The following is a 23714-nucleotide window of genomic DNA, read 5'->3' as shown; positions in this document are numbered from 1 at the left end:
AGAAATCCTGGGAGCCGTGCCATAGCTGAACCCCACTCACCTTCCGAGGTGTCCGAATGTAGAGGTGGTATAGCCACTTGAGCACTGCGATCCTAGTCATCATGCCGATGGCTGTGTCGCTCAGGTGGCAGTTGAGCACCTGCACGATCCCGTCTAGGTGGAGCGTGCCTGGGGCCCGTTCAGAGCTGGAGAGGGGGAGGGCATGGCTGAACTCAAGTTCTCTTCCCCATCCCGAACCAGCCCAAGCCTGGCACCCCACAGCCCTGGACCTCCCCCAGCTCAGCCAGTCCTGCCTGGCAATCCCTGGGATCCACAACAGGGAGGTAGACCAGAGAGGGTACTGCATGGCCCCTGACCCCACCTTATGGGGGCCCCCCGTGTGTTGGGTCCTGCCCAGGCAGGAACACGCAGCCTGGCAGCTTAGTCCGAGCCCAGTGGATATTGCATGATTTGATGCTTTGGCCTAAGTTGGGTCAGGAGATGTGCTCTGTACTCAGTGCCCCACCTGTGATTTTTTTTTTTTTTGGGTCACACCCGGTGGCGCTCAGGAGTCACTCCTGGCAGGTACGGGGAACCATATAGGATGCCGGGATTCGAACTACCACTGTTCAAATCAGCTGTGTGCAAGGCAAATGCCCTACTACTGTGCTATCTCTCCGGCCCCCCACCTGTGATTTTTGTCTTCAGCACCAATCCCATGCAGGATACCCCTCCCGGGATGCCGGGTCCTATTGCCCTTTCCAGCTGCTGTTATTTACAGGCACTGGGACCATCACGGCCGAGCTCCTAACTACCCTGTTCTGCCTCCAAAACTGCCCTCCCCTGGGGAGTGTAGACACTTCAGTCCTGGGCTGGGGGTGACAACACCAGTGGCCCTGTGAGTCTGAACATTCCTGTCTAGACAAGGGGCAGCCTCGTGTCATGCTGGGCTGAGGCATTGGGGGCTGGAAGCCATTCTCACAGGAGTTTCTCATCAGCACCCTCCCCTGTCCCAGGTCCCTGCCCTGTTTACCCCTCAAGGCACCAAATGGTGCCCCTCCTGGAACCTTCAGAGCCGAGGGGCATGGCATGTCCCTGAGCCCCAAGGGAGAAGAGAGACCTACGGGCCTGCTCAGCAGCCTTGATGGACCCTCTCCATGGCCTGAGCCAGGCAGCATCTGCCCAATGCCACAGTTTTAGAGGCCCTCAGAGCTGAGAGAAACGAAGTGACCGTAGGAGAAGGGTGGGACCCCCAGGGAAGAATCCCCTCAGGAAGCAGCCCAAAGGGGCCAATTCTGCTCTCAGCAGTGGGCTGGGACACTTTAGCAGACCGGGCGGCCATTCTCAGCAGCAACGGGCGCTGAAGGTCGCTTGGGCTTCGCTGCTGGGCTTGCACTGCCCCCTGGTGGACGGCAGCGCCATTACATGGCCTGGGTCCTATTGAGCTCTCAAGCAGCCTTCCCAAGAGAGGCCTGATTAGATGGAGCCTGGTTCACCCCCAATAAGCCAAAGGGACCTGGTCAAAGTATCTGCAAGTGCCTCCAGGGTGACTGCACCTTGGCCACCATTCACCGCTGGGTGTATCCAGCCTTTGACAGCACTTCACAAGGGAGGGTAGGGCTGGCTCCAGAGCCCTGACCTGGTCAATCCTGCACCCCCAAGAGTGGCCCAGGCAGAGCAGGTGAGTCTCCTGTACCCTTAAGAGCCTGCAGGCTCTCCCCAGGACTCACCTAATTGGTGTGAAAACACCTAAGTCACCACTGAGGCCGGGGTCACTGGCTCCATCAGGGCCTCCTGGGGAGAGAAGGGGTGTCATCTTTGGGTCGTGCGTCCTAGGGTGCTCAGGCACAGGCTGGCAGGACCTGTGATTTGGCTTTTGGAACAGGCAGGAGGTTCTGCAGCCCAGGACGCCCATGTCAGCATGTGACCCAAAGCTTGAGCCCCCCACTAGCCCTCCAGAAAGTGCCAACCCAATGGGCAAGGTGACAGTACTTGCTGCCCCAACACACCCATGTCACTTCCTTTCCAGCCACCCTGAACCCACTCTCCTTGGTGCCCCCGATGACACTAATCTCTAAGATGAATACCCAGAAACCCTTTCCTACACCTCTGAAGGTGAAGGCTCTGAGACAAGCTGCCCAGTCTTCCAGGTAAGGTGGATCCTTTGTTTGTGCTCCACACTTTAGGGCATAGGCTCCAATCTGGGAGAAAATAGGTAACATTTCTCCTATAAAGCAGATTTTAAAAATGGGGGTTGGGGTAGAGGGAGGGACAGCAGGGAGGGTGTTTGTTTGCCTTGCATACAGCTGACCTGGTTTGATCGCTGGCATCCCATATCCCATATCCTGGGCTTACCAGGAGTGTGATTCCTGATTGTAGGGCCAGGAGCAACCAACTCCTGAGCAGTGCCAGGCATGGCCCAAAAATAAAAACAAAAAATAAAAATGGGGCTGGGGGGAGAGAGGGAGAGAGAGAGAAAGGGAGAGAGAAAGGGAGAGAAGGAGAAAGGGAGAGTGGGAGAGAGACAGAGAGCACAAAGGGTTGAACATAGGTTTTGTGTGCAAGACCAGGGTTCCATCTCCCACATGACATACCCCCTGTAAGCATGAGTACTGAATACCTAAATACAGAGTCAAGTAGCCTTTGAGCCCTAAGTGGGAGGCTTGACCACTAAGGAGGAAGCACAGGCTGATTCAGACTATCTCTGAGCCTGACTGAGGGAGCTGGGACCTATGCAGAGTCCCTCAGTTCTTTACCCTGCTTTGGCTCCCCATGGCAGTGTCTACCTTAGCATTACCCATGGGTGGGCAGTGCCATGCGTGTCTGCACTGTGGCGGGTATCAGCAGGACACGGCCAGAGCATCGGAGCCAAGACTGAGCAAGGTGGGGCCATCCCAGGCAACAGACAGGAATGGGCAGTACATGCTCGGAGCCCAGGGTCTAGGCCACGACCCGAGGGATCTGGGGAGAGCACAGAAAGCCCAGCCAGAGGAAGATACAACATGGCCCCCACCTCCAACACAAGATGTGGAAGTAGCTGCTTTTCCATGGGAAAGCAGAGCAAGAGGCCAGGGGTTGGGGCCCTAGGGGAGTGGGTGAGGCCATGAGGATGCATCTACTGCCGTATGTGTGCACACACACATAAACATACACACACACCTCACATGTGCTCACACTCACATCTCATGTACACTCACATCCACACAAAGGCCAGCTGAGCAGCTTCCTCGGCACCTGTGAGTGGGACTGGAATGTTCCCTCTGATGAGGGCAATGGCAGAGCCCCTCCGCCTTCTATCAGGGAGCTGGCTGGGCACCAGGCAGAGTGGGAAAAGGAAGTGGGCAGCTGGGTGCAGCTGTGGCCTGACCAGTGAGCTCGCCGAGTTTGCAGGTACCTCCTTCTGGTCCCTGGCAGCTCAGAGCTGTGATCTGTGAGCTATGTGGATCTGAGAGCGTGTGGAGGTGGAGCTGAGGCCACTGTGGGGCAGAGTCTGTTTACGAGGCAGTAAAAGCAACCCCAAGCTACCTGTGTGTCGTTTGCCCAGGTCCTGGCAAGCTAAGTTAAAAAGGGGAGTTGGCTGCATTGGCCAGGAATCGAACCCGGGCCTCCCGCGTGGCAGGCGAGAATTCTACCACTGAACCACCAATGCGGCTGCTGCCATGATGGCCTGTGCCATGATCTTAACCGTAGGATGCTGGCTCCTCAAAGCCACAGTTGCAGGAAGGGGGTTGGAGTGGCGGGGCCACCTGGGAGGAAGGGGCAATGGCTTAGAAAAAAGTAAGACAATTCAGAGTGGCAAATTTCAGCCCCACCAGCAGCTGTCCCACCTTCAGCACCCAGAACATTCCATCACCCCCAAAGGAACCTTTCTGGCAGCCAGCCCCAACACTCCTTTTCTCTCCTGCTCAGCCTCTGAGCCGACTCTGGTTAAGAAGCACTTTTTTAGGTCAGCATAAAATATTCAAAACTTCTGCGTGCTGTGACTTATCAAGCCCCAGACAGAGCGAAACCACGCCTTCAAATTCCCAGCAGAGAAGCCAACGTTGGATAATGTGGAATTGCACCCTGAGGTGACCTCACAGACCAATAGGCTGAGGGGGAGAGAAGGGAAAGGGGGATTGTCACCTCCTATGTTATTTTTTTTAACTTCCCAAGTTTTCTGAAAGTAGAATAATAAACAAATGAAAAGTCAAAAGCTAGTACAGTAAGATGAAACTCAGGATGACTTCATAAAAATGTCTTTTTCTGTGATTCTACCAGTTTCTCCACCAAGTAAATTGACCTGGAGAGGTTCATGCTTTCAGATCCAACTCCCCTTCTATTTTTCCAAAGAGTCGCCAAAAAGTCTGGCTGCTGCATTGGCCGGGAATCGAACCCGGGCCTCCCGCGTGGCAGGCGAGAATTCTACCACTGAACCACCAATGCTCCAGCTGAGTACTGCTAGGCAGCCAGTGGTTTTGCTGCTCTGGCTCCAGGCAGTGAAGGCTGGGCTGTAACCTGACACCCGTCAGCCTCCTGATGACAGGGAAGCTTCTGGATTTCTGTCAGACCCACGTGGGTCCCCACCAGGCCCTGGGCCTAGAGCACCCTGGGCTATCTGCTCAGCTGTTCAGAGAAGTCTGAGAGTTGCTGGGAAGCAAAAGCTCTGGAAATTCCTTCATCTCGGGATGAAGGTCCAAGTCTAGGCTGTTAAAAGACCTGAACAGGCTTCAGACCAGTTTCTCTCCTGGGCTGACGTGGCAAAGAAGGCTGCCTACCCTCAGGTTCATCACTGAGTCTCAGTTAGGAGAGAGCCTCAACAGTGAAAGAGAAGTCTAGAAGAAACCCAGCGTCAACTTCCAGATTCCAATCAGCATAAATCCAATCAGGATTCCTTTGCACAACAAGATGGGTAGGTGAAGCCTGGAGAATTGGGGAGAGCAATTCTCTATGTCCTGTTATGGGGCGCCCTGGTGGTATGAGGGTTCATGCAGCTGCGTGTCAGTGTGTGGGTATGTGGGAACATGTCTGTGTATGTCAGAGTGTGTGCTCTGTGTCTGTGTCCATGTGCACATGCGGGTGCCTGTGTGTGTCTGTACATGTGAGCCTGCATGTCAGAGTATATGTGTGAGCTGCCTGTGTGTCTGGGTCTGGCCCATGTGTTTGCATGTATAAGTCTGTGTGTCTGTGTAAGAGTCCATGTGAATGCATGTGTGTATGTGTATTTGTGTATGTGTGTGGTCTATGTGTTCGTGTGCATCTGTGTGGCCCTGTGTATTTGCACGCATGAGTCCATGTACCTGTGTGTGGGTCAGTGTGTGTCCTGCACAGATGGGTCATGTGAACATGTGTGAGATCCCACTAATGTGCATGCAGGTGGAGCACTGGTTTGCAGAGTCAGGGACTGAACAACAGCTGCTGGTGCTTATCCCTCCACCCTCCAGAGGGCAGCTCCAGAAGGAAGGGGTGGTCATCTGGGTGGCTCACCCTTAGGACCATGTTTCAGGACAGTCTGTGTCCCTACTAGGCCCCAAATCTTGAGAACAAATGATACTGGCAGCTGAACCCTGACAGGACTCAGGACAGGTGGGTTAGGAATGTGGCTGTCACAGTACCCCGCCAGGCTGGCAGGTTCAGGGTTTGGACACCCCCTTCCTCTGCTCATCCCCTGCCTAGTGCGGGGAGTCGATTCCCAGCTCAGGTGGCCCTGGGATGAAGGACATTCTGGAGCTGCACTGCCTCACCGCTGGCCGTCCCCCCTGGCTCTGCTGGGGTTTCATCGGAGTCTGGTTCCGCCTGCTTGGGTGCTCCTGGCCGGGGCTCGTCAGGTTCGTCGTCCTCAGGGGTAACCAGCTTCATCAGGCTCTGGTTGCATACGTTGGCTGCTTCCTTGATGCCTGAGAGCTTGGAGGTAAGGAGAAGTGGGCCTGGAATTGTCCCCGATCTCTGCATTCAGGAGCAAGCCGGAGCCTGAGGGAGCCCTCAACCCCATCTTGAGGGCCCCAACACTTCCCAGAGCCAAGGATACTTTTCTTGCGGTCGTCGTAGGCCAGGCAAGGCAGCACAGCAGTTAGCACGCCTGAGGAGTAAGGCAGCATAGCCCGGCCCGCCAGCTGGATGAACTCGCGCATCCAGCACATGGCCGTCAACTGGATTAGATCATCTGCGGGGCAAGCAGGGCCCAATAGAGCTCAGTGGTATCAGCTCCCAGAACCCCTAACCATGTATTCCGGGGAGGGGGGAAGGGCAAAAGGACAGGGTGCAGCACTGCAGGGGGCCTCTCTCTTCTTCACCCCACTGGCCTCACTGTATCTGGCAAGGATGGAGGGGCCGCCTCCCACCCTGGCCAGGAATGACTTCCGGACAGCATGCCTTTTGGTACCCTGCTGAGACACTGTGAGCACCTTGCCTGGCCCCATGGAAAGTGTCCTTGCAGCCCAGGTGAAAGGACCCCCCCATCCCGACTCCTCCCAGCCTTGCTGGTACCTGAGCCAGGGAATGCAGGACCAGTGGAGACATGAGGGTCACCTTAAGTGCAGCAGGAGGGGGCTCTGTTCCTCTACAGATGGTAGATTTCAGGTGGCTTCACTGAGATCACCCCCCCCCCAGAAGAAGATGGTCCCCAGATCAGCTTGGGAAACTGTGGAGATTGACCCACAAGGGCCAACTGTGGGGTGAGCTGACAAGGCTGGTGGTGTGTGATGGCGACAGTATGCTAAGTGTCCTGCTTGGCCCTGAGTGTCACTCACTGTCCTTGGACCCAAGGTCCTTGGGCTACACGGAGGGACTCACCTGTGCTCTGGCAGTGAATGACCAGGATGTTGGCCATCTCGGCAAACTTGACACTCGATGGGTTCTTCTTGATCTCCTTCAGCAGCTCCCCTAACACCACCTCGCACCTGTATGGAGACACAGCATGTGCTGGGGCACCCTGCGTTGGAGGAGATTGCAAAGGGGCCACAGCGGACCTGGGGGTGGCAGGGGACCCAGTGTGTGAACCGACTCCCAGCCCTGGCCCCTCACATTTTCCGGATCTCCTTGCCATTATCTCCCAGGATCTGGAAGAGACCATCCAGGATCTCAGGCAGGTAGTCCAAAAGGTTGATATCTGGTACCGACTCCAGAACCTGGATCTGCCAGGGGCCAGAAGAGATGGTCAGGGATGGGAGGAAGGTCCAGAGGGGGGATGGAGAAGAGGAAGGATGTGGGGAGGGCATGCTGGAAGTGACAGGAGAGACCAGAAAGACAGTGCAACTTTCTTAGGGGCACACAGGTAGCCTTTGGGAGGGCCACACAGCTTTGTGGGGTACTGGCTGCTGGAGGGACCCCAGTGAGACCTCACAGGATACTGGGCAATGGCTCACCCAGGAGATGATGAACTGCCGTGCGTACTGGTTGTTGGAGTACACCCTCTCTCGCAGCAAGGGGATGAAGGCCACCAGGTCAAACTTGCTGCTCTCAGTCACAATGTCCTACAAAGCAGAGGTGCAGAGCTGGCTCTGGGGCCACTGTGGTCCAGGCAGCCCCCGTCACGTAGGCCCAGACAGTGCTGCCACTGGTTACAGGCCCTGAGGCAGGAGCACAGCACAGCACCCGCTGGGGGTTCTACCATCTGCCCCAGGACTGGGATGTGAACTGGAGGAGGAGCCTGCTGGGTGCCCTCTGCTGGAAGAGCTGCAGTACCTTCAGCAGCCGGTCCAGCAGCTCGGATCCGCTCTTCACGTTGGGGTCTGGGTCAGCAGCCAGCTACAGGGGCACAGAGGAGAAACATGGAATCAACAGCATGGGCAGGGCATGGAAGGAGCCCACAGCTGAGGTCCAGCTCGGGTGTATGTGGGCGTCTGGGAAGCTGAACAGCGGCTTCTGCAGAGGGGTTAAGGGGTTCAGAGGGAACTGCCTCTGGGGCGGGGGACCGATCCTGTCACCCCAAGAAACCAAAAGAAGGGAACAGAGACAAGATGTAAACCCGAGTCCCTAAACAGGAAGGTGGAGAGAAGTTCTGGGTAGGCCTAAGGGGCAGGGGCTGGGAATGGGGAGGACCCAGGGTAGCCGGTGCAGTGGGGCCAGGTGTGGGGTGCACCTTGCTGAGCCCGTCGAAGAGCACGTTGAAGTGAGGGAGCACAGCGCCACGGGCCACCTTGACAATGTTGTAGAGCGCCTCGCACGCGTAGTAGCGCAGGCGACTGTCTGAGTCCCCCAGACATGTCAGCACCGGCTCCACCAGCTCCTTTAGGTACAGCTCTGAGTCCTGTGGCAGAGAAGCGGCTCAGGCCCCAACATGGGCTGGGGTGTCCAGGGGCTCAGGTGGGGTGGGAGGACAGGGGTTGTGGTCCGTACCTTGCCCAGCGCGATGGAGCAGGCAGCCAGGCCAATGAGGCCCCCTTTCCTACTGTGGGGGTGCTGCGATAGGGCAAACTCCTGGGACAGGGTCTGGATCACGTGCTTGATTTGCAGAGCATTGTTCTGGGCCACGAACTCCCGTACCAGCCTGGGAAGTGAAGAGTGGGGATATCAGGGGGGCATTCTACAAATCCCCTTTCCTACAAGGCTGCTCTACTCCTGGGGCATTGTGGTAGGGCCCCAGACTAGATGCCCAGTCCCTCGCCTTCATACAAACCCTGCCCGGCCATCAGCCCCTGGAGGACTCCTGTCCATGATTTCCAGCTATGGCGTGTCACTGTTGGGGACTCCCTGTAACAGACCCCTATGCTGCATCAAGAAAGGCAGGGCTATCCCCCAAGATTGGGCAGCCAAGGAAACAGGATCCTTGAGGAGCTCCTGAGGGACCCCAGGGGAATAGAGTGGCTTGGGGGGGGGGGCAGGGAGATGGACAGAGGGCTTTGTAAGGGGCCAGAAAACTGACTGGAAAGCAGCTGGATAGGTGCTGAGGGAAACTGGTGGCGGGGTGTACGTTTGCTCCAAAGGTAGGGCCTGTCCTGAGTAGAGGAAAGCAGGGGAGCTCCTCAGCTCAGTGTTCAATCTCAGCTTCTGAGCCCAGCATCCCCAACCTCACTCACCAAGAGCACCCAGCAGAGTGGGGGACCTCTCACGTAGAACTAGGTCTTTGGCCCAAAATAGTGAGGGGGCTGAGGGTGAGGTGAGTGGAGCTGTGGGTGAAGTGAATGAGGTGCTGTGGGTGAGGTGAATGAGGGGCTATTAGTCCGGGAATACTCTCAGAAGTGGGGTTGGAACAGCTCCTGGCAATGAATGAGAGGAGAACTGAGGGAGTATCCAGCTTGGGGGGCCCAGAGACCCTGATCAATGGGCATGTGCAGCCCTGGGCAAACTCCAGGCTCATCAGGGAGACAGGAACTTCAGTAGAGTGTCAGAAGTGGGGCATCGTACTTGTACATGGATTTGGGGATTAATATCATCAAAAAGGCAATACTCCCCGAAGCCTTGTAGAGATTCAACACAGTCCCTATAAGGATACCCATGACATTTTTCAAATAAATAGATCAAACACTGCTGAAATTCAAATGGAACAACACCCCTCCCCCTAAATAACTAAATCAGTCCCTGGGGGAGAAAAATCCTTGGGAAAAAGAAGATGGGGGTTATCCCTTTCCCCAACTTTAAACTAGCTGTAGTTCAAACAAAGCAGTAGTAATTAAAACAGCATGACACCGGAATAAAGACAGACCCTCAGATCAATAGAATAGAGTGGAATACTCTGAAACAGACCCTTAGGTATATATTTAGACAATCTTCAATAAAGAAACAAAAAAAAATATGAAGTGGAAACAAATGGTGCTGGGTAAAAATGGGCCAGCTACATGCACACATGCAAAAAAAAAAAAAAAAAAAAAAAAAGGAAAAACTCCTCAAGATCGTGGTTTTTTTGTTTTTTGTTTTTTGTTTTTTTTTGGTCATGGCGTTCAGGAGTTACTCCTGGCTCTATCCCAAGAAATTGCTCCTGGCAGGCTCATGGGATGCCGGAATTTGAACCACCATCCTTCTGCATGCAAGGCAAATGCCCTACCTCCATGCTATCTCTCCAGCCTCCAATATTGCTTTTTAATGCCAAGCATACAAGTCAAATCAAAATGGATTAAAGACTTGGATATCATACCTGACTCTATTTTCCTCTATGTACTTTTTTTTTTATGGTAGATAGAAGAAAATGCAAGCAGAACTCTCCACGACACTGAAGCAAAAGGCATCTTCAAGGACAAAACACCACTGACCAAGCCAGTGGAAGAAAAGGTAAACTAATGGCACAGCATTAAATTAAGAAGCTTCTGCACCTCAGGATACAAAGACAGCCCACAGACTGGAAGAAGTTATTTGCCCAATGCTCGTCTAATAAGGGGTTAATATAGAGAGGCTGTGCCCACATCGCCTCTTACAGGCTCAGCTCCTGTGATGTGGGGATGTGGGGAAGGAGTTCAGGACTGGGCTTTACTGTCTGGGGATCCGCAGGGTGGTTCTATATCACTCAACCACACAAACCAGCCAGGCAAGTTCTTGGGATCTTCTAGGATAACTCCCTGATAATGACAGGGACAGTCTCCAAACAAGAGGCCACAATGGGGCCAGAGAACACTGTGCATTGGTGGTTCAGTGGTAGAATTCTCGCCTGCCACGCGGGAGGCCCGGGTTCGATTCCCGGCCAATGCAGCTGCTCTTTTGCTGCCCACCCTGGCACAGCTCCCCCAGGATGCTTTCTCAGACAGCCCTGCGGCATCTAGTTCTCTACCAGACCCAGGGACCACCAAAGACATATAAGCTACTGGTAGGACTATAAAAACAAAACAAAACAGCAAATCTCCATCAAAAAAAAAAAAAGGGGGGGGGGAAGAAGAGATTAACAGACTATTCCTCAAAGAAGAAATTAAAATGTCCAAAAGGAACATGAAAAAATGCTTGCTCTGCATCAACAATCATCAGGCAGATCAAAGCAATGATGAGATATCATCTCACACAGAGACTATCACAGATCAAAAAGAATAAGAAAAACAATGCTGACACAGATGTGGAGAGAAAGGGGCTCTCATCCTCTGCTGGTGGCAATGTTCACTAGTCCAGCCTTCCTGGAAAACAACATGGACATTCATTCCTGGAGAAAAAAAAAATCTAGAAATTGGGGCCAGCGCCATAGCGCAATAGTAGGGCGTTTGCCTTGCACATGGCAGATGGACCTGGTTCAATCTCTGAAATCCCATATGGTCTTTCTAGCCAGGAGTGATTTCTGAGCACATGGCCAGGAGTAACCCCTGAGTATCACCGGGTGTGGCCCAAAAACAAACAAACAAACAAACAAACAGACAAAAATCTAGAAATTGAGCTACCAATTAACCCAGCAACTCCACTTCTTAGAACATACCCCAAGGGAAAAAAGAAAGAAAGAGAGAGAAGAAAAGACAACCACAGCAGCCAAAATCTGGAAACAACCCAAGTGTCCAAGAATAGATAAGTGGATAAAGAAACTGTAGTATATAAACACAATGGAATATTACTCAGCCATAGAAAAAATAAAGTCATGCAATTTGCTGCTACATGGAGGGCCCTGGAGAGCATTATGCCGAGTGAAGTCAGAGGGAGAGAGACTGACACAGAATAATCTCTCACATATGTGGGATACAAAAAAACATAATGATGGGATAACAATGCCTGAAGACAGTGGAAACAAAGAATGTGAGGATGGGGTTTCAGTGGGGCACATACCATCTGAGGGGCTGGGGTCAGGACCAGGTTGGGGGTGGGTGGTGGGTGGTTGGGTAGGAGTGGTAAGTGGGAAAGGCCTGTGGTGGAGGAAAGCCAGGAGGAGGAGGTGGCACTGACAGGTGGGAAAGTGTCAGGTATGAAATCCCTCAGCAACAGCTCTGTATGCCTCAGCACAAAAATGTATATCCACAAAGCCACAAAGCACCTCTTACAGAAGGAGGCAAATGGGGGTAGGGGTCCTGGTGGAGGGGAGCAGATGCTGGTGAAGGGATTGGTGCAGAACCCTATCTGCCTGGAACCCAGTCATGAATAACTTTGTAATTTCCTGTTAACTAATTAAAACATTTAGGAAAAGAATAAATGGGGCATCATGTGGTGGTTCAGAGAACAGCTGGACGGTCCTAGGCAGCGTCTCCTCGACTGGGTCTATGCAAGAACTGACCTGTGCCTAAGGAACTGAGGACAGTTCAGTGGCTAGGGGCTGGGGTGCAGTGACAGGCCCTGTTATCAATGAGGGCACCCCACAGAAATGTCTTCCACCTGCAGGAGCCTTTCTGTGAAGACAGTTCTGAGGCTGGCTGAAGAGACACAGAGCCTCTCACAGGTTTGGAAAGAGTCTCAGAACTGAGCTCCACAGCCTGGGACTCTGCAGGGTGGTACCACATCACCCAACCACACAAACCAGCTGGGCAAGGCCTGGGATCTTCTAGGATAACTCCCTGATAATGACAGAGACAGTCTCCAGACAAGAGGCTACAATGGGGCCTGAGGCCACTGTGCATTGGTGGTTCAGTGGTAGAATTCTCGCCTGCCACGCGGGAGGCCCGGGTTCGATTCCCGGCCAATGCAGCTGCCCTTTTGCTGCCCCCTGGCACGGCTCCCCTCAGATGCTTTCTCAGAATGCCCTGTGGCATCTAGTTCTCTACCTAACCCAGGGACCACCAAAGACATATAAACCACTGGTAGGACTTTTTAAGAAAAAAAACAAAATCAGGGCCGGCAAGGTGGCGCTAGAGGTAAGGTGTCTGCCTTGCAAGCGTTAGCCAAGGAAGGACCAAGGTTCGATCCCCCCACGTCCCATATGGTCCCCAAGCCAAGGGCAATTTCTGAGCGCTTAGCCAGGTGTAACCCCTGAGCTTCAAACGGGTGTGGCTGAAAAACCAAACCAAACTAAACCAAAACAAAACAGCGAATCCCCATCAAAAAAAAATGGGAGAAGGGATTAACAAACTATTCCTCAAAGAAGAAATAAAAATGTCCAAAAGGCACATGAAAAAATGCTTGCTCTGCATCAACAATCATCAGGCAGATCAAAGCAATGATGAGATATCATCTCACACAGAGACTATCGCAGATCAAAAAGAATAAGAGAAACAATGTTGACACAGACGCGGAGAGAAAGGGGCTCTCATCCTCTGCCGGTGGCAATGTTCACTAGTCCAGCCTTCCTGGAAAACAACATGGACATTCATTCCTGGAGAAAAAAAAAATCTAGAAATTGGAGCTAGCACCATAGCACAGTAGTAGGGCATTTGCCTTGCACATGGCAGACCCAGGATGGACCTGGTTTGAACCCCGGCATCGCATGTGGTCCCCTTAGCCAGGAGTGATTTCTGAGCACATGGCCAGGAGTAAACCCTGAGTATCACCGGGTGTGGTCCAAAAACAAACAAACAAACAAACAGACAGACAAAAATCTAGAAATTGAGCTACCAATTAACCCAGCAACTCCACTTCTTAGAACATACCCAAAGGTCAAAAAGAAAGAAAGAGAGAGAAGAAAAGACAACCACAGCAGCCAAAATCTGGAAATAACCCAAGTGTCCAAGAATAGATAAGTGGATAAAGAAACTGTGGTACATAAACACAATGGAATATTACTCAGCCATAAGAAAAGATAAAGTCATGCAATTTGCTGCTACATGGAGGACCCTGGAGAGCATTATGCTGAGTGAAGTCAGAGGGAGAGAGACTGACACAGAATAATCTCTCACATATGTGGGATACAAAAAAACATAATGATGGGATAACAATGCCTGAAGACAGTGGAAACAAAGAATGTGAGGATGGGGTTTCAGTGGGGCACATACCATCTGAGGGGCTGGGGTCAGGACCAGGTTGGGGGTGGGTGGTGGGTGGTTGGGTAGGAGTGGTAAGTGGGAAAGGCCTGTGGTGGAGGAAAGCCAGGAGGAGGAGGTGGCACTGACAGGTGGGAAAGTGTCAGGTATGAAATCCCTCAGCAACAGCTCTGTATGCCTCAGCACAAAAATGTATATCCACAAAGCCACAAAGCACCTCTTACAGAAGGAGGCAAATGGGGGTAGGGGTCCTGGTGGAGGGGAGCAGATGCTGGTGAAGGGATTGGTGCAGAACCCTATCTGCCTGGAACCCAGTCATGAACAACTTTGTAATTTCCTGTTAACTAATTAAAACATTTAGGAAAAGAATAAATGGGGCATCATGTGGTGGTTCAGAGAACAGCTGGATGGCCCTAGGCAGCGTCTCCTCCACTGGGTCTATGCAAGAACTGACCTGTGCCTAAGGAACTGAGGACAGTTCAGTGGCTAGGAGTTGGGGTGCAGTAACAGGCCCTGTTATCAATGAGGGCACCCCACAGAAATGTCTTCCACCTGCAGGAGCCTTTCTGTGAAGACAGTTCTGAGGCTGGCTGAAGAGACACAGAGCCTCTCACAGGTTTGGAAAGAGTCTCAGAACTGAGCTCCACAGCCTGGGACTCTGCAGGGTGGTACCACATCACCCAACCACACAAACCAGCTGGGCAAGGCCTGGTATATTCTAGGATAACTCCCTGATAATGACAGGGACAGTCTCCAGTCAAAAGGCTACAATGGGGCCTGAGGCCACTGTGCATTGGTGGTTCAGTGGTAGAATTCTCGCCTGCCATGCGGGAGGCCCGGGTTCGATTCCCGGCCAATGCAGCTGCTCTTTTGCTGCCCCCTGGCACAGCTTCCCTCAGATGACCCTGAGGCAGGCCAGTCCTCTGCCAGATCCAGGGACCACCAGGTACCCCAAAAAGCGCTTGGACTAAGGGACAAATCTATACCCCTCCCTGGAGGGTGGGGGGACCTCTGAGGTGCCTCTCAGCCCTGGACAGTCTCAGGAAGCAAGCTGGATTGACAGAGCTCAGCTCACACAGGATGGTATGCTGGGAGGACCTACGTACTGGAGGGGAGAATGATGCCTTGATTTCTGACATGCTTCCTGTCACAGTTCCTGCCAATGGTAGGCTTGGCCTTCATTTCTCTGTCCTGAGCGCAAGTTAGTCTCATGCCTGTGTCTGTCTCCCCTCCTCCTAGCCTGCTGAGGTGGCAGCCTCCCTGTGAATCAGCAGACAGACCCGGGGCGGGACTGGGATGAAAGGAAGCAGCTCACACCCTGCAGTCAGCAGCCGCATTGGTGGTTCAGTGGTAGAATTCTCGCCTGCCACGCGGGAGGCCCGGGTTCGATTCCCGGCCAATGCAACAGCAAACTTTTTTTCCCTCTGAGATGTATCCTGGGATTTCAGACTCCCAAAGGCTCTCAAAGGGAAGCTGAGAATGACACGTGTCTTGCCGGTGTTTTATAGATCTTTGGAGAAAAGGCTTAGTTCTCTAAGTTGCACAGATTCTCCCTTGTTCATGAGGAGACCAGGAGGTGGTGACATACCAGTCACACAGCCCGGGAACCCTAGTACTATGGGGCCAAGTTCCTCTTGGTACAAGCCCAGGGCAGCTCTGAGGGTGCCCCAGCTGAAGAGCAGCAAAGCAGTCTCCACTTGCCTCGTCTCGGGTTACAGATGGTCCCACCCACTGGCAAGAGCTGGCTTGGGGGACCCAGTCCCTGTATTTGTGGGGCTCTCAGTGGGGAGAAAGGGAGGGAGACCCAGGACTTTGTACAAAGCAGTGACAAGAGCTTAGTAAGGAGGGACTCTGAGGGTCAGTCCTAGGGTACTGGGGCCAGTCTTTGGACATTGAAGCCAGTAATCAAGTGCAAGGGTCAGTTCTTGGGTATTAGGGCTCAATCCTCAGGCACTTTGGGCTCTGCATTCAAGAGCTCACTGAGTCCCACACTTGAGTGCTCACTGGGCTCTGCACAAGTTCATTCTGCCCTGCACTCTTTCGCTGGGTCCTGTACAGGTTCATTGGGCCCTACACTTGTTCTCTCACTCTCTGTGTGCCCTGTACACATAGACCTGGACACATGCTAGAGAGTCTGCCTGGCTCAGGGGAGCATCATGGTGACCCCAAATGGTGCCACGTCACATGCACTCAAACATTGAGCATGGGAGTTCCCATGGAGACTGAAGGGTGAGGCACCTTACCAGTCAACTCTGTGGCCCGTGAACATCCAAAAGGCCACACAGCCATCACAATCGAGTTCTGAACATGCTGTCATCTCTGAAAGCAACTGACAAGGCCCCTTTCCCTACAGGGGCCCCCCTCTTTCCAGAACCCCTCTGCAGTCCCTGAGTGTCTGGCATCTCTTGGATCAGAATCATGCCACACACCATTTGGGACGCGGTCTCTCACAATGTTTCTAGGTGATTTAAAGATGAGGAAACTGAGGCACAGAGAGGTGAATCATAGGGGCCAGCAGGAATTATGGTGAGAAATTGGGAGGGAGGTGGGACAGGCTGTGGGAAACAGGTAACCCGACCACCAAATGAGGAGCCAGTCTTGGCAAGAGCCAAGGGGAAAAGCTCCCCATGTCCTCCAGCTCCCTTACATTCCCCATCTGCCCTCACATCCTCCAGCTCCCTCAGTCTGAAAGCCTGAGATTCCTGTGAAATTCTTCAAGTTAAAATATCCCATGAAGGGGCCGGGCGGTGGCGCTAAAGGTAAGGTGCCTGCCTTGCCTGCTAGCCTTGGACGGACCGAGGTTCGATCCCCCGGTGTCCCATATGGTCCCCCAAGCCAGGAGCAACTTCTGAGCACGGCGTTTGCCTTGCAAGCAGCCGATCCAGGACCAAAGGTGGTTGATTCGAATCCCGGTGTCCCATATGGTCCCCCATGCCTGCCAGGAGTTATTTCTGAGCAGACAGCCAGGAGCAACCCCTGAGCACCGTCGGGTGTGGCCCAAAAACCAAAAAAAGAAAATCCCATGAACCTGGCCAAGCCAACCCAGATGGTGGCTGCTAGTGAGAGACTTGTCCCAGGCTACATGCTGAGGATCCTGTGTATCTTCAGAGCCGAGCAGATCATATACTCTGTGCCTCTAGGCTTCCCAAAACATCTCCTGCCCAGGATGCAGCTTTCAGAGAAACACACAGACACGACAGGGAAAGACATTTGCCTTGCACACAACTGACAAGGATTCAATCTCCAGCACCAACTGTTTCCCTGAGTCCTGCCTGGAGTGATCCGTGAACAGTGAGCCGGGGAAAGTCCCAAGTATTGCTGGGTGTGACCCCAAATAAAATGCAAACAAAAAGACCCTAAACAATGCATCAGAAAGAGGAAACTCAACAGTTCCACCTTATACTACCACAGAGCCCAAGACCAAGCACCTGGGCTAGAGTGATAGCACAGCGGTAGGGCGTTTGCTTTGCACGCCTATGAGCCTTGACAGACCAGGGTTGAATTCCCAGCATCCCATATGGTCCCCTGAGCCTGCCAGGAGCAACTTCTGAGTGAAGAGCAGAGTAATTGATGAGCGTCGCTGGGTGTGGCTCACAAACAAAAAGACCAAGCACTTTCCCAAGCCCCCAGCAGCAGGCCTTATTGGGGAGCACACTGTACTTGGCTCTGGAGCCCTTGGGGCATATGCAGGGGGCACCCCATTTGCTGGCTCTGGAAATCAAAGTTCAGGAGTGCCAGAGACATGGCATCAAGCCCCACAAAGGGCTGCAGAGCCCTAGGTGCCGAGGTGGGACCTGGGCAGCCGCTGTAGGTGCAAGCACCCACTTTCATCAGAGTGCCCCACTTGGACCCTTACAAGATGATCGAGGGGACAGGCCCTGCAAGGGGAGGCCCAGAAAACCAGAAGCAATTATTTTTAACAGCTTCACCTAATTGTAGCTGACAGCAGACCAAAGGTCAGCTTGCCCGTGGCCATAACAGGAGACCTGTGGGCCTGCACAGTCCTCCTGCACATGCAGTCAACTCGCATACATGCAGAGTCCTCCTGTACACAGAGTCTTGCACACATGCAGAGTCCTCCCATATATTGTCCTCCAGCACATGTACAGTTCACCTGCACACACAGGGTCTGGCCTGCACACACAGGGTCTTCCCGTACACACATTCACCAATCATCAAGTCCTGCTCGTCACCTTCTTGAATCCAGCTCTTCAGGGTGCCAAGCAGGCACGCTCCTGTGTTTCCTGAGTATGAGAGGCCGACAATAAGGAAGGCAGCTCCTTCTCTTTGAATATTTTTTGGTGGAGTTGAGGCCATACCCAGTCATGATCAGGGCTATTCTTGGTTGTGTCAGGACCATATGTGTGCTGGGATTTGAATCAGGATTACAAGTACCACAGGGGCCGGCGAGGTGGCGCTAGAGGTAAGGTGTCTGCCTTACAAGCGCTAGCCAAGGAAAGGACCACGGTTCGATCCCCCGGTGTCCCATATGGTTCCCCCAAGCCAGGGGCAATTTCTGAGCGCGTAGCCAGGAGTAACCCCTGAGCATCTAACGGGTGTGGCCCAAAAAAACAAAAAAACAAACAAAAAAAAAAACAAGTACCACAGCCACAGACAAGACAAATGCCTTTCCTCCTGTACTATCTCTTTGGTCCCTCTGTCCTGTCCTTTTTTGGTGGTGGGAAATACATAGATCTGTACTCAGTTATCACTTCTGGTGGGGCTCAGTGGACCATATGGAATGCCAAGGATTGAACACAGATGGGCTGCGTGCAAGCCAAGTTCCCTACCTGCTGTACTATTGCTCAGGCCTCTCCATCCTATTCCCCTCCATCCTATTCCTTATTAGGAGTTTCGTCCCTTGTAACCTGGACTCTGGTCTGAGTGAAGGTTTCTGGAAAACCCAGAGTCAGCACGTGGCAGTCAGCACAGCCACAAAGAGCATGGAGACGGTCAAGTCCACTTTTTCTTTTTGAATGAACATCCTCTTTTTAGGTGGGAAAAACCCTTCACTGTGGATTCACAGGAAGCCTCTTGAAACAGATGAACCTCCCAGCTCTGTGAGTCCTGGTTCCAACCATGAGGATTCACCTCAAGGATGGCTGTGCAGTGGGGTCACATCCCTGGCTCAGAGGGAGCTGTGCGAGAGAATGGAGTGAAGGGGCCATACAGAGGCCAATCAGAAAGCACCTTCTGCCATGCAAGTCCCCTTTTGTGTCCCCTATTCCTCCAATTCATGACTGCTGAAGGCCAACGGTAACTATATATAGTTGGATATCAGGCCTGTAAGGAAGGTCATTAAGGTTAAAAGAGGTCCAAGGGGGCCCGGAGAGATAGCACAGCGGTGTTTGCCTTGCAAGCAGCCGATCCAGGACCTAAGGTGGTTGGTTTGAATCCCGGTGTCCCATATGGTCCCCCTTGCCTGCCAGGAGCTATTTCTGAGCAGACAGCCAGGAGTAACCCCTGAGCACTGCTGGGTGAGGCCCAAAAAACAAACAAACAAAAAGCTGAAGCTCAAGACTTTGAGTTGCACCCTCAGTACACACCCTGGCAGTTCTTAGTAGAGCCAGGCATAAATCATCTGGTATCACTGGGTTAGAAATCATCAGGCCTGCACCATGGGCCTTAGTAGTTACATCTGGGAGTGGTTCAGGCCTTCAAGCATGACTAGAGACCAGTTTAACAAAAGGGGATGCACCTCTTCAAGTTTAAACCTAGCATGGTAAGGGGCCCTTACTGATGAAGAAGAGAGAGGACCAGAGAAACAGCTCAAGGGACAGGAGTGTGTGCGGTCTATGGAGTAACTCCTGAGCACCGCCGGGTGTGACCCAAAAACCAAAAAAAAAAAAAAAAAAAGAGGTCCAAGGATGAGGCTCTGATCCAGCAAATTAGCAGAGTTGCAGAAAATTTCTTTGATAAAGTGCAGACATGCGAGCAATGTAAACCCCACTCTACAGAGTGGCTCATACAGAGTGCTCCCCCTCCTAAATATGCCTCAGGAGAGTAGGAAACTGACTCTAAGGGTGCTGCCAGTCCTCCAGGGAGCAGGTAGAAGTGCCTATTCACAACCATGGGAAGGACACTCTTGTTCTATCCCTGGTGACCCTAACACAGTTGGTCCAGAGAACACAGTCTTAGGAGCAAAGGCTTCAGATGCGATGTTACTTCCCCAGCCATAGTAACTGATCCTTCACTTCTCAGACACTGGCAGTCAGATGTGGTTGGGAGCCATGTGCTGTGATGAGGACGAATACAAAGGTCTCTGTCTCAGGGGCTCGATGTCCTGCCAAGGTCCAGGGAATTCACTGGACAGCATAAACCAAGGACAAAGCTGAACAGGGATGGAGTCATTCTGAAGACTTGACCCTCAGGGAAGAAAGAGCTTGCATGGGGCAGGTGGTCACAGCCTTGGGCGTACTGGGTGTATGTGTCTCTCAGGCTGAGGAAACCAGACGTCCCTGAGAAGTGGAGTGGGTGAAGGACAAAAGCTTCAATACTCAGGGACATGGTGCTATGTCTTCACATTATCTTTGGGTTGTGTCTCTGGGGACAGCCATCGCTGAGACTTGCCAGCACAAGGGACACCAGGGGAGATAGGTGAAGCTGGATTGGGAGTTGGCAGTGCGGATGTTGGTGCCTGAGGAGAGGAGGCACCAAGTGTTGGAGTCAATGGGAGGTCGCCCCCATCAAACTCTTCAGGAAGAAGTGAAAACCCAAACAAGCTAAGACACTGATTTGAGCTGGGCAGATCTGGTACTTTCTAGACCCATCTGGCAAAGCCTGGAGACATGATTGATGATGAGAACTGTTTGGGTGCTGCTGGCACCTACTGGGTGTAGCCCAGGGGTGCCACTGGGAATTCTAGACTGCCTGAAACAGCCCCTACCCCAACCACAATACCAACAGAACTTGGTTAAGAATTGTTGGGGGCTGGAGCGGTGGCACGGAGCGGTAAGGCATCTGCCTTGCCGGTGCTATCCTAGGACGAACTGTGGTTCAATCCCTGACGTCCCATATGGTCCCCCAAGCCAGGAACAACTTCTGAGCGCACAGCCAGAAGTAACCCCTGAGCGTCAACAATTGTGGCTCAAAAAAACCCCCCAAAAAGTAAATACCCATTTACATGTTGGGGCCGGTGAGGTGGCGCTAGATGTAAGGTGTCTGCCTTGCAAGCGCTAGCCAAGGAAGGACCGCGGTTTGATCCCCCAGCATCCCATATGGTCCCTCCAAGCCAGGGGCAATTTCTGAGCACTTAGCCAGGAGTAACCCCTGAGCATCAAACGGGTGTGGCCCAAAAAACCAAAAAAAAAAAAAAAAAAAAAAAAAGAAATGTCAGGTCAGGAAATTTGTTTAAGATTAGAATCATGGGGCCGGAGAGATAGCATGGAGGTAAGGCGTTTGCCTTTCATGTAGAAGGTCATCGGTTTGAATCCCGGTGTCCCATATGGTCCTTCGTGCTTGCCAGGAGCAATTTCTGAGCATGGAGCCAGGAGTAACCCCTGAGCACTGCCGGGTGAGACCCAAAAACCACACACACAAATAAAGATTAGAATCATGTCATGCCACAGACTAGGTCGGAAATGCACAACAGAGCACCTGCCATCGATCCTGAGCCAGTGATAGAAATGTCCTGTGTTCAGCATGGCAAACAGGGCAGCAGCTGAGGGCCACATGAGATGATCAAACACAGGGATAGAGGTGTAGTGACGGAAACAATGTCTTATTTACTAATTTAAAGTAGCCACTATATTGGACAGGGCAGAACTGTGACAAGCATTTCCTGACTTCAAGTCTACCCATCCACCAGTTCTACTGCCCACTTCTTTCCCTTTTTTTGAAATTCCCCAACCACTTGGGTTTTATTATCTCTGAGATCTGGCTGGGGAAAAGCATCAAAAGTCAAAGAACAGGGAAGAACAAAACCCAGAAAAACACCTTGTTTTTGTATATGGAGAAACAAAGAAAAGGTCAGATTCAGTATTACATGCTCACATTAGTAGGTTGCAGAAGCTAGAAAGGTCCAATGACTCCCACTTCCATATGTAGAGAAGGGTAATAGGTTGAAGAAAGGGCAAGGCTCTAGGCCATGAGAACTTGAGGTTTCAGATCTTATTTCTCCACTGGATCATCTGACAGTTCCCTGCACTTGAGGTATTCTAGGTATGAAATGAGGCAGGATATTCTCATTGGCATTTCTATTTTTATTTCTCATCAGAGAACAGACTCGGATCTGCTAGGTTTGATGGATGGAGAACACTGTAAATTCTTCTCAACACGTGCCGGGCACTTTTACTAATCTCTAAGTGCAACACCACATGTGTACCATTCTCACTGCAACCCTTTAGGATACCCCAGATGGAAGAAATTGGCCCAAGTCATACATGCAATCAGTCAGGGTCCAAGCTGGGAGTCCAAGATGTATCTCCAAATGCCCTGCCTGCACTCCAGCACTTCACTGCGAGTCTGAAGCCTGGGAAGACACCCCAGCTTGGAGAGGAGAGGGATTCCCCTTCAACCCCGCACCCCACTTCCAGCTCCAACCGGGACCGGAGCCCGGCCAACTCCGGCATCCCCTGGGGAGGGTGCTCCATTCCAGGTGCTTACTTTTCGATCTCCAGAGCCGCTACCTTCCGCTTTTCGTAGAGCTTGTCATTGAGGGCGCGCACGATGTTGGGCGTGAGCGGCGCGAAGTCCTTCTCGGGGTTCATGGTGACAGGTGGCGCGGGGCGATAGAGCCCCGGACCTGGCAACTCCGCAGCCCAGTGGCGAACCCGGTGGTGCCGGGGCCAGAGGAGGCGGCGGCTCCGCGCTGCCCGCGGCGTGGGTTCATGGACCTCGGCGTTCCAGGTCTGCCTGGTCCCCACACCCCGCGCTGCCACGCGCCGCCTTGCCTTAGAACCCCGGCCCGGTCCCCGCCTCCGCGCACCTGTCCCTAACGGCTCACGCGATCCACTCCCGCCCGGCGCCTGCAGGGCTCAAGGGGCAGCGGCCATGTTACTCCGATCATGTGACTCCGCCGCGGCTTCCGCCTTCCGCTGCGGGGTCAGCCCCTTTCTATAGCCACGCCCCTCTAGCCACACCCACACACATGCGGACGAGCTGGTCACGCCCAGTCACGCCTCAGGCCACGCCCACGACCACGCCTCCACGTCCCATCCCCTCTCCTCTTTCTTCCTCCACTACATCCTGAGTCTAGTTAGAGAGTTTTGTTTGCCCTTTGGGGTGTGTGTCCTCGCAGGTGGTCTTTTTTTTTTTTTTTTGCAGGTGGTCTTGGCACGTCCGTGAGAATTAAGTGACGTCCGGAATCATCTAGTATAATTTATTCAAGACTTAACTGATTTCCACTATTCACAGTTTTTTTTTATTTTTTGCCTTGTATGATTTTTTTTGTTTTTGTTTTTGTTTTTGTTTTTTGTTTTTGGGTCACACCCGACGTCTCCCAGGGGTTACTCCTGGCTCTACGCTCAGAAATCGCTCCTGGCATGCTCAGGGGACCATATGGGATGCTGGGATTTGAACCACTGACCTTCTGCATGCAAGGCAAATGCCTTATCTCCATGCTATCTGTCCGGCCCTTGCCTTGCATGTTTTCCAGATCGGAGCGACGTCACCTGGTGATCTTGGCCATGGCCTCGCCACTAGTACTATCATTGAATATTTTTTCAAGTCAAGTCCAAAATAATAAAATCTTACATTTGTACGTTTGCCTTGCTAATGCCTAAAATTATATAGGTTTGAAGAGTTATTTGTCTGTTAAAATCTCAATGGAAATTGAGGAATATTTTAATTGTATCTTAATTGAACTTAGCACTATGAGGCTAGTGAGATGCTCCCACCATGTTTGGATCAACTCTGGTTTTCTCCCCAGCATCACATGAAGTCTTCTGAGTCAGCCTGGAGTGATCCTTGAACACAGCCAAGTGTGCCCCCCCAAAAAAAACCCAAAACAAACAAACAAACAAAGAAAACCTGTTTACCACCTAAATTTTTAAGTGTTAACAGGGGTGATCA

At 52.5% G+C, this 23714-nt stretch overlaps 1 protein-coding gene and 6 non-coding genes across 7 annotated transcripts in view; 4 read left to right on the top strand and 3 right to left on the bottom strand.

Annotated features, from left to right (window-relative positions):
* VAC14 (VAC14 component of PIKFYVE complex) overlaps nucleotides 1–22687 on the bottom strand; it is a 60187-nt gene extending 37500 nt beyond the window's left edge. The window contains exons 1-11 of the mRNA XM_049786354.1: nucleotides 22308–22687; nucleotides 8296–8446; nucleotides 8039–8206; nucleotides 7642–7704; nucleotides 7323–7430; nucleotides 6982–7091; nucleotides 6751–6857; nucleotides 5987–6121; nucleotides 5703–5855; nucleotides 1710–1773; nucleotides 41–185 (exon numbers count right to left, since the gene is read on the bottom strand). Of these exons, the coding sequence (XP_049642311.1) occupies nucleotides 41–185; nucleotides 1710–1773; nucleotides 5703–5855; nucleotides 5987–6121; nucleotides 6751–6857; nucleotides 6982–7091; nucleotides 7323–7430; nucleotides 7642–7704; nucleotides 8039–8206; nucleotides 8296–8446; nucleotides 22308–22411 (1308 nt within the window). The 5' untranslated portion in view covers nucleotides 22412–22687. The remainder of the gene's footprint in view (nucleotides 1–40; nucleotides 186–1709; nucleotides 1774–5702; nucleotides 5856–5986; nucleotides 6122–6750; nucleotides 6858–6981; nucleotides 7092–7322; nucleotides 7431–7641; nucleotides 7705–8038; nucleotides 8207–8295; nucleotides 8447–22307) is intronic.
* Nucleotides 3558–3628, bottom strand: TRNAG-GCC (transfer RNA glycine (anticodon GCC)). Its single transcript has one exon. It is a non-coding gene; the product is annotated as a tRNA-Gly (tRNA).
* On the bottom strand, nucleotides 4334–4404 carry TRNAG-GCC (transfer RNA glycine (anticodon GCC)). Its single transcript has one exon. It is a non-coding gene; the product is annotated as a tRNA-Gly (tRNA).
* Nucleotides 10508–10578, top strand: TRNAG-GCC (transfer RNA glycine (anticodon GCC)). Its single transcript has one exon. It is a non-coding gene; the product is annotated as a tRNA-Gly (tRNA).
* Nucleotides 12404–12474, top strand: TRNAG-GCC (transfer RNA glycine (anticodon GCC)). The gene has a single exon. It is a non-coding gene; the product is annotated as a tRNA-Gly (tRNA).
* TRNAG-GCC (transfer RNA glycine (anticodon GCC)) lies at nucleotides 14494–14564 on the top strand. Its single transcript has one exon. It is a non-coding gene; the product is annotated as a tRNA-Gly (tRNA).
* On the top strand, nucleotides 15037–15107 carry TRNAG-GCC (transfer RNA glycine (anticodon GCC)). The gene has a single exon. It is a non-coding gene; the product is annotated as a tRNA-Gly (tRNA).
* Nucleotides 22688–23714: the final 1027 nt, after the last annotated feature.

Source organism: Suncus etruscus, chromosome 14 (assembly GCF_024139225.1).
Source record: "Suncus etruscus isolate mSunEtr1 chromosome 14, mSunEtr1.pri.cur, whole genome shotgun sequence".
In the NCBI taxonomy this organism is placed as follows: domain Eukaryota; kingdom Metazoa; phylum Chordata; class Mammalia; order Eulipotyphla; family Soricidae; genus Suncus; species Suncus etruscus.
This window is presented reverse-complemented; position numbering and strand designations above follow the sequence as displayed.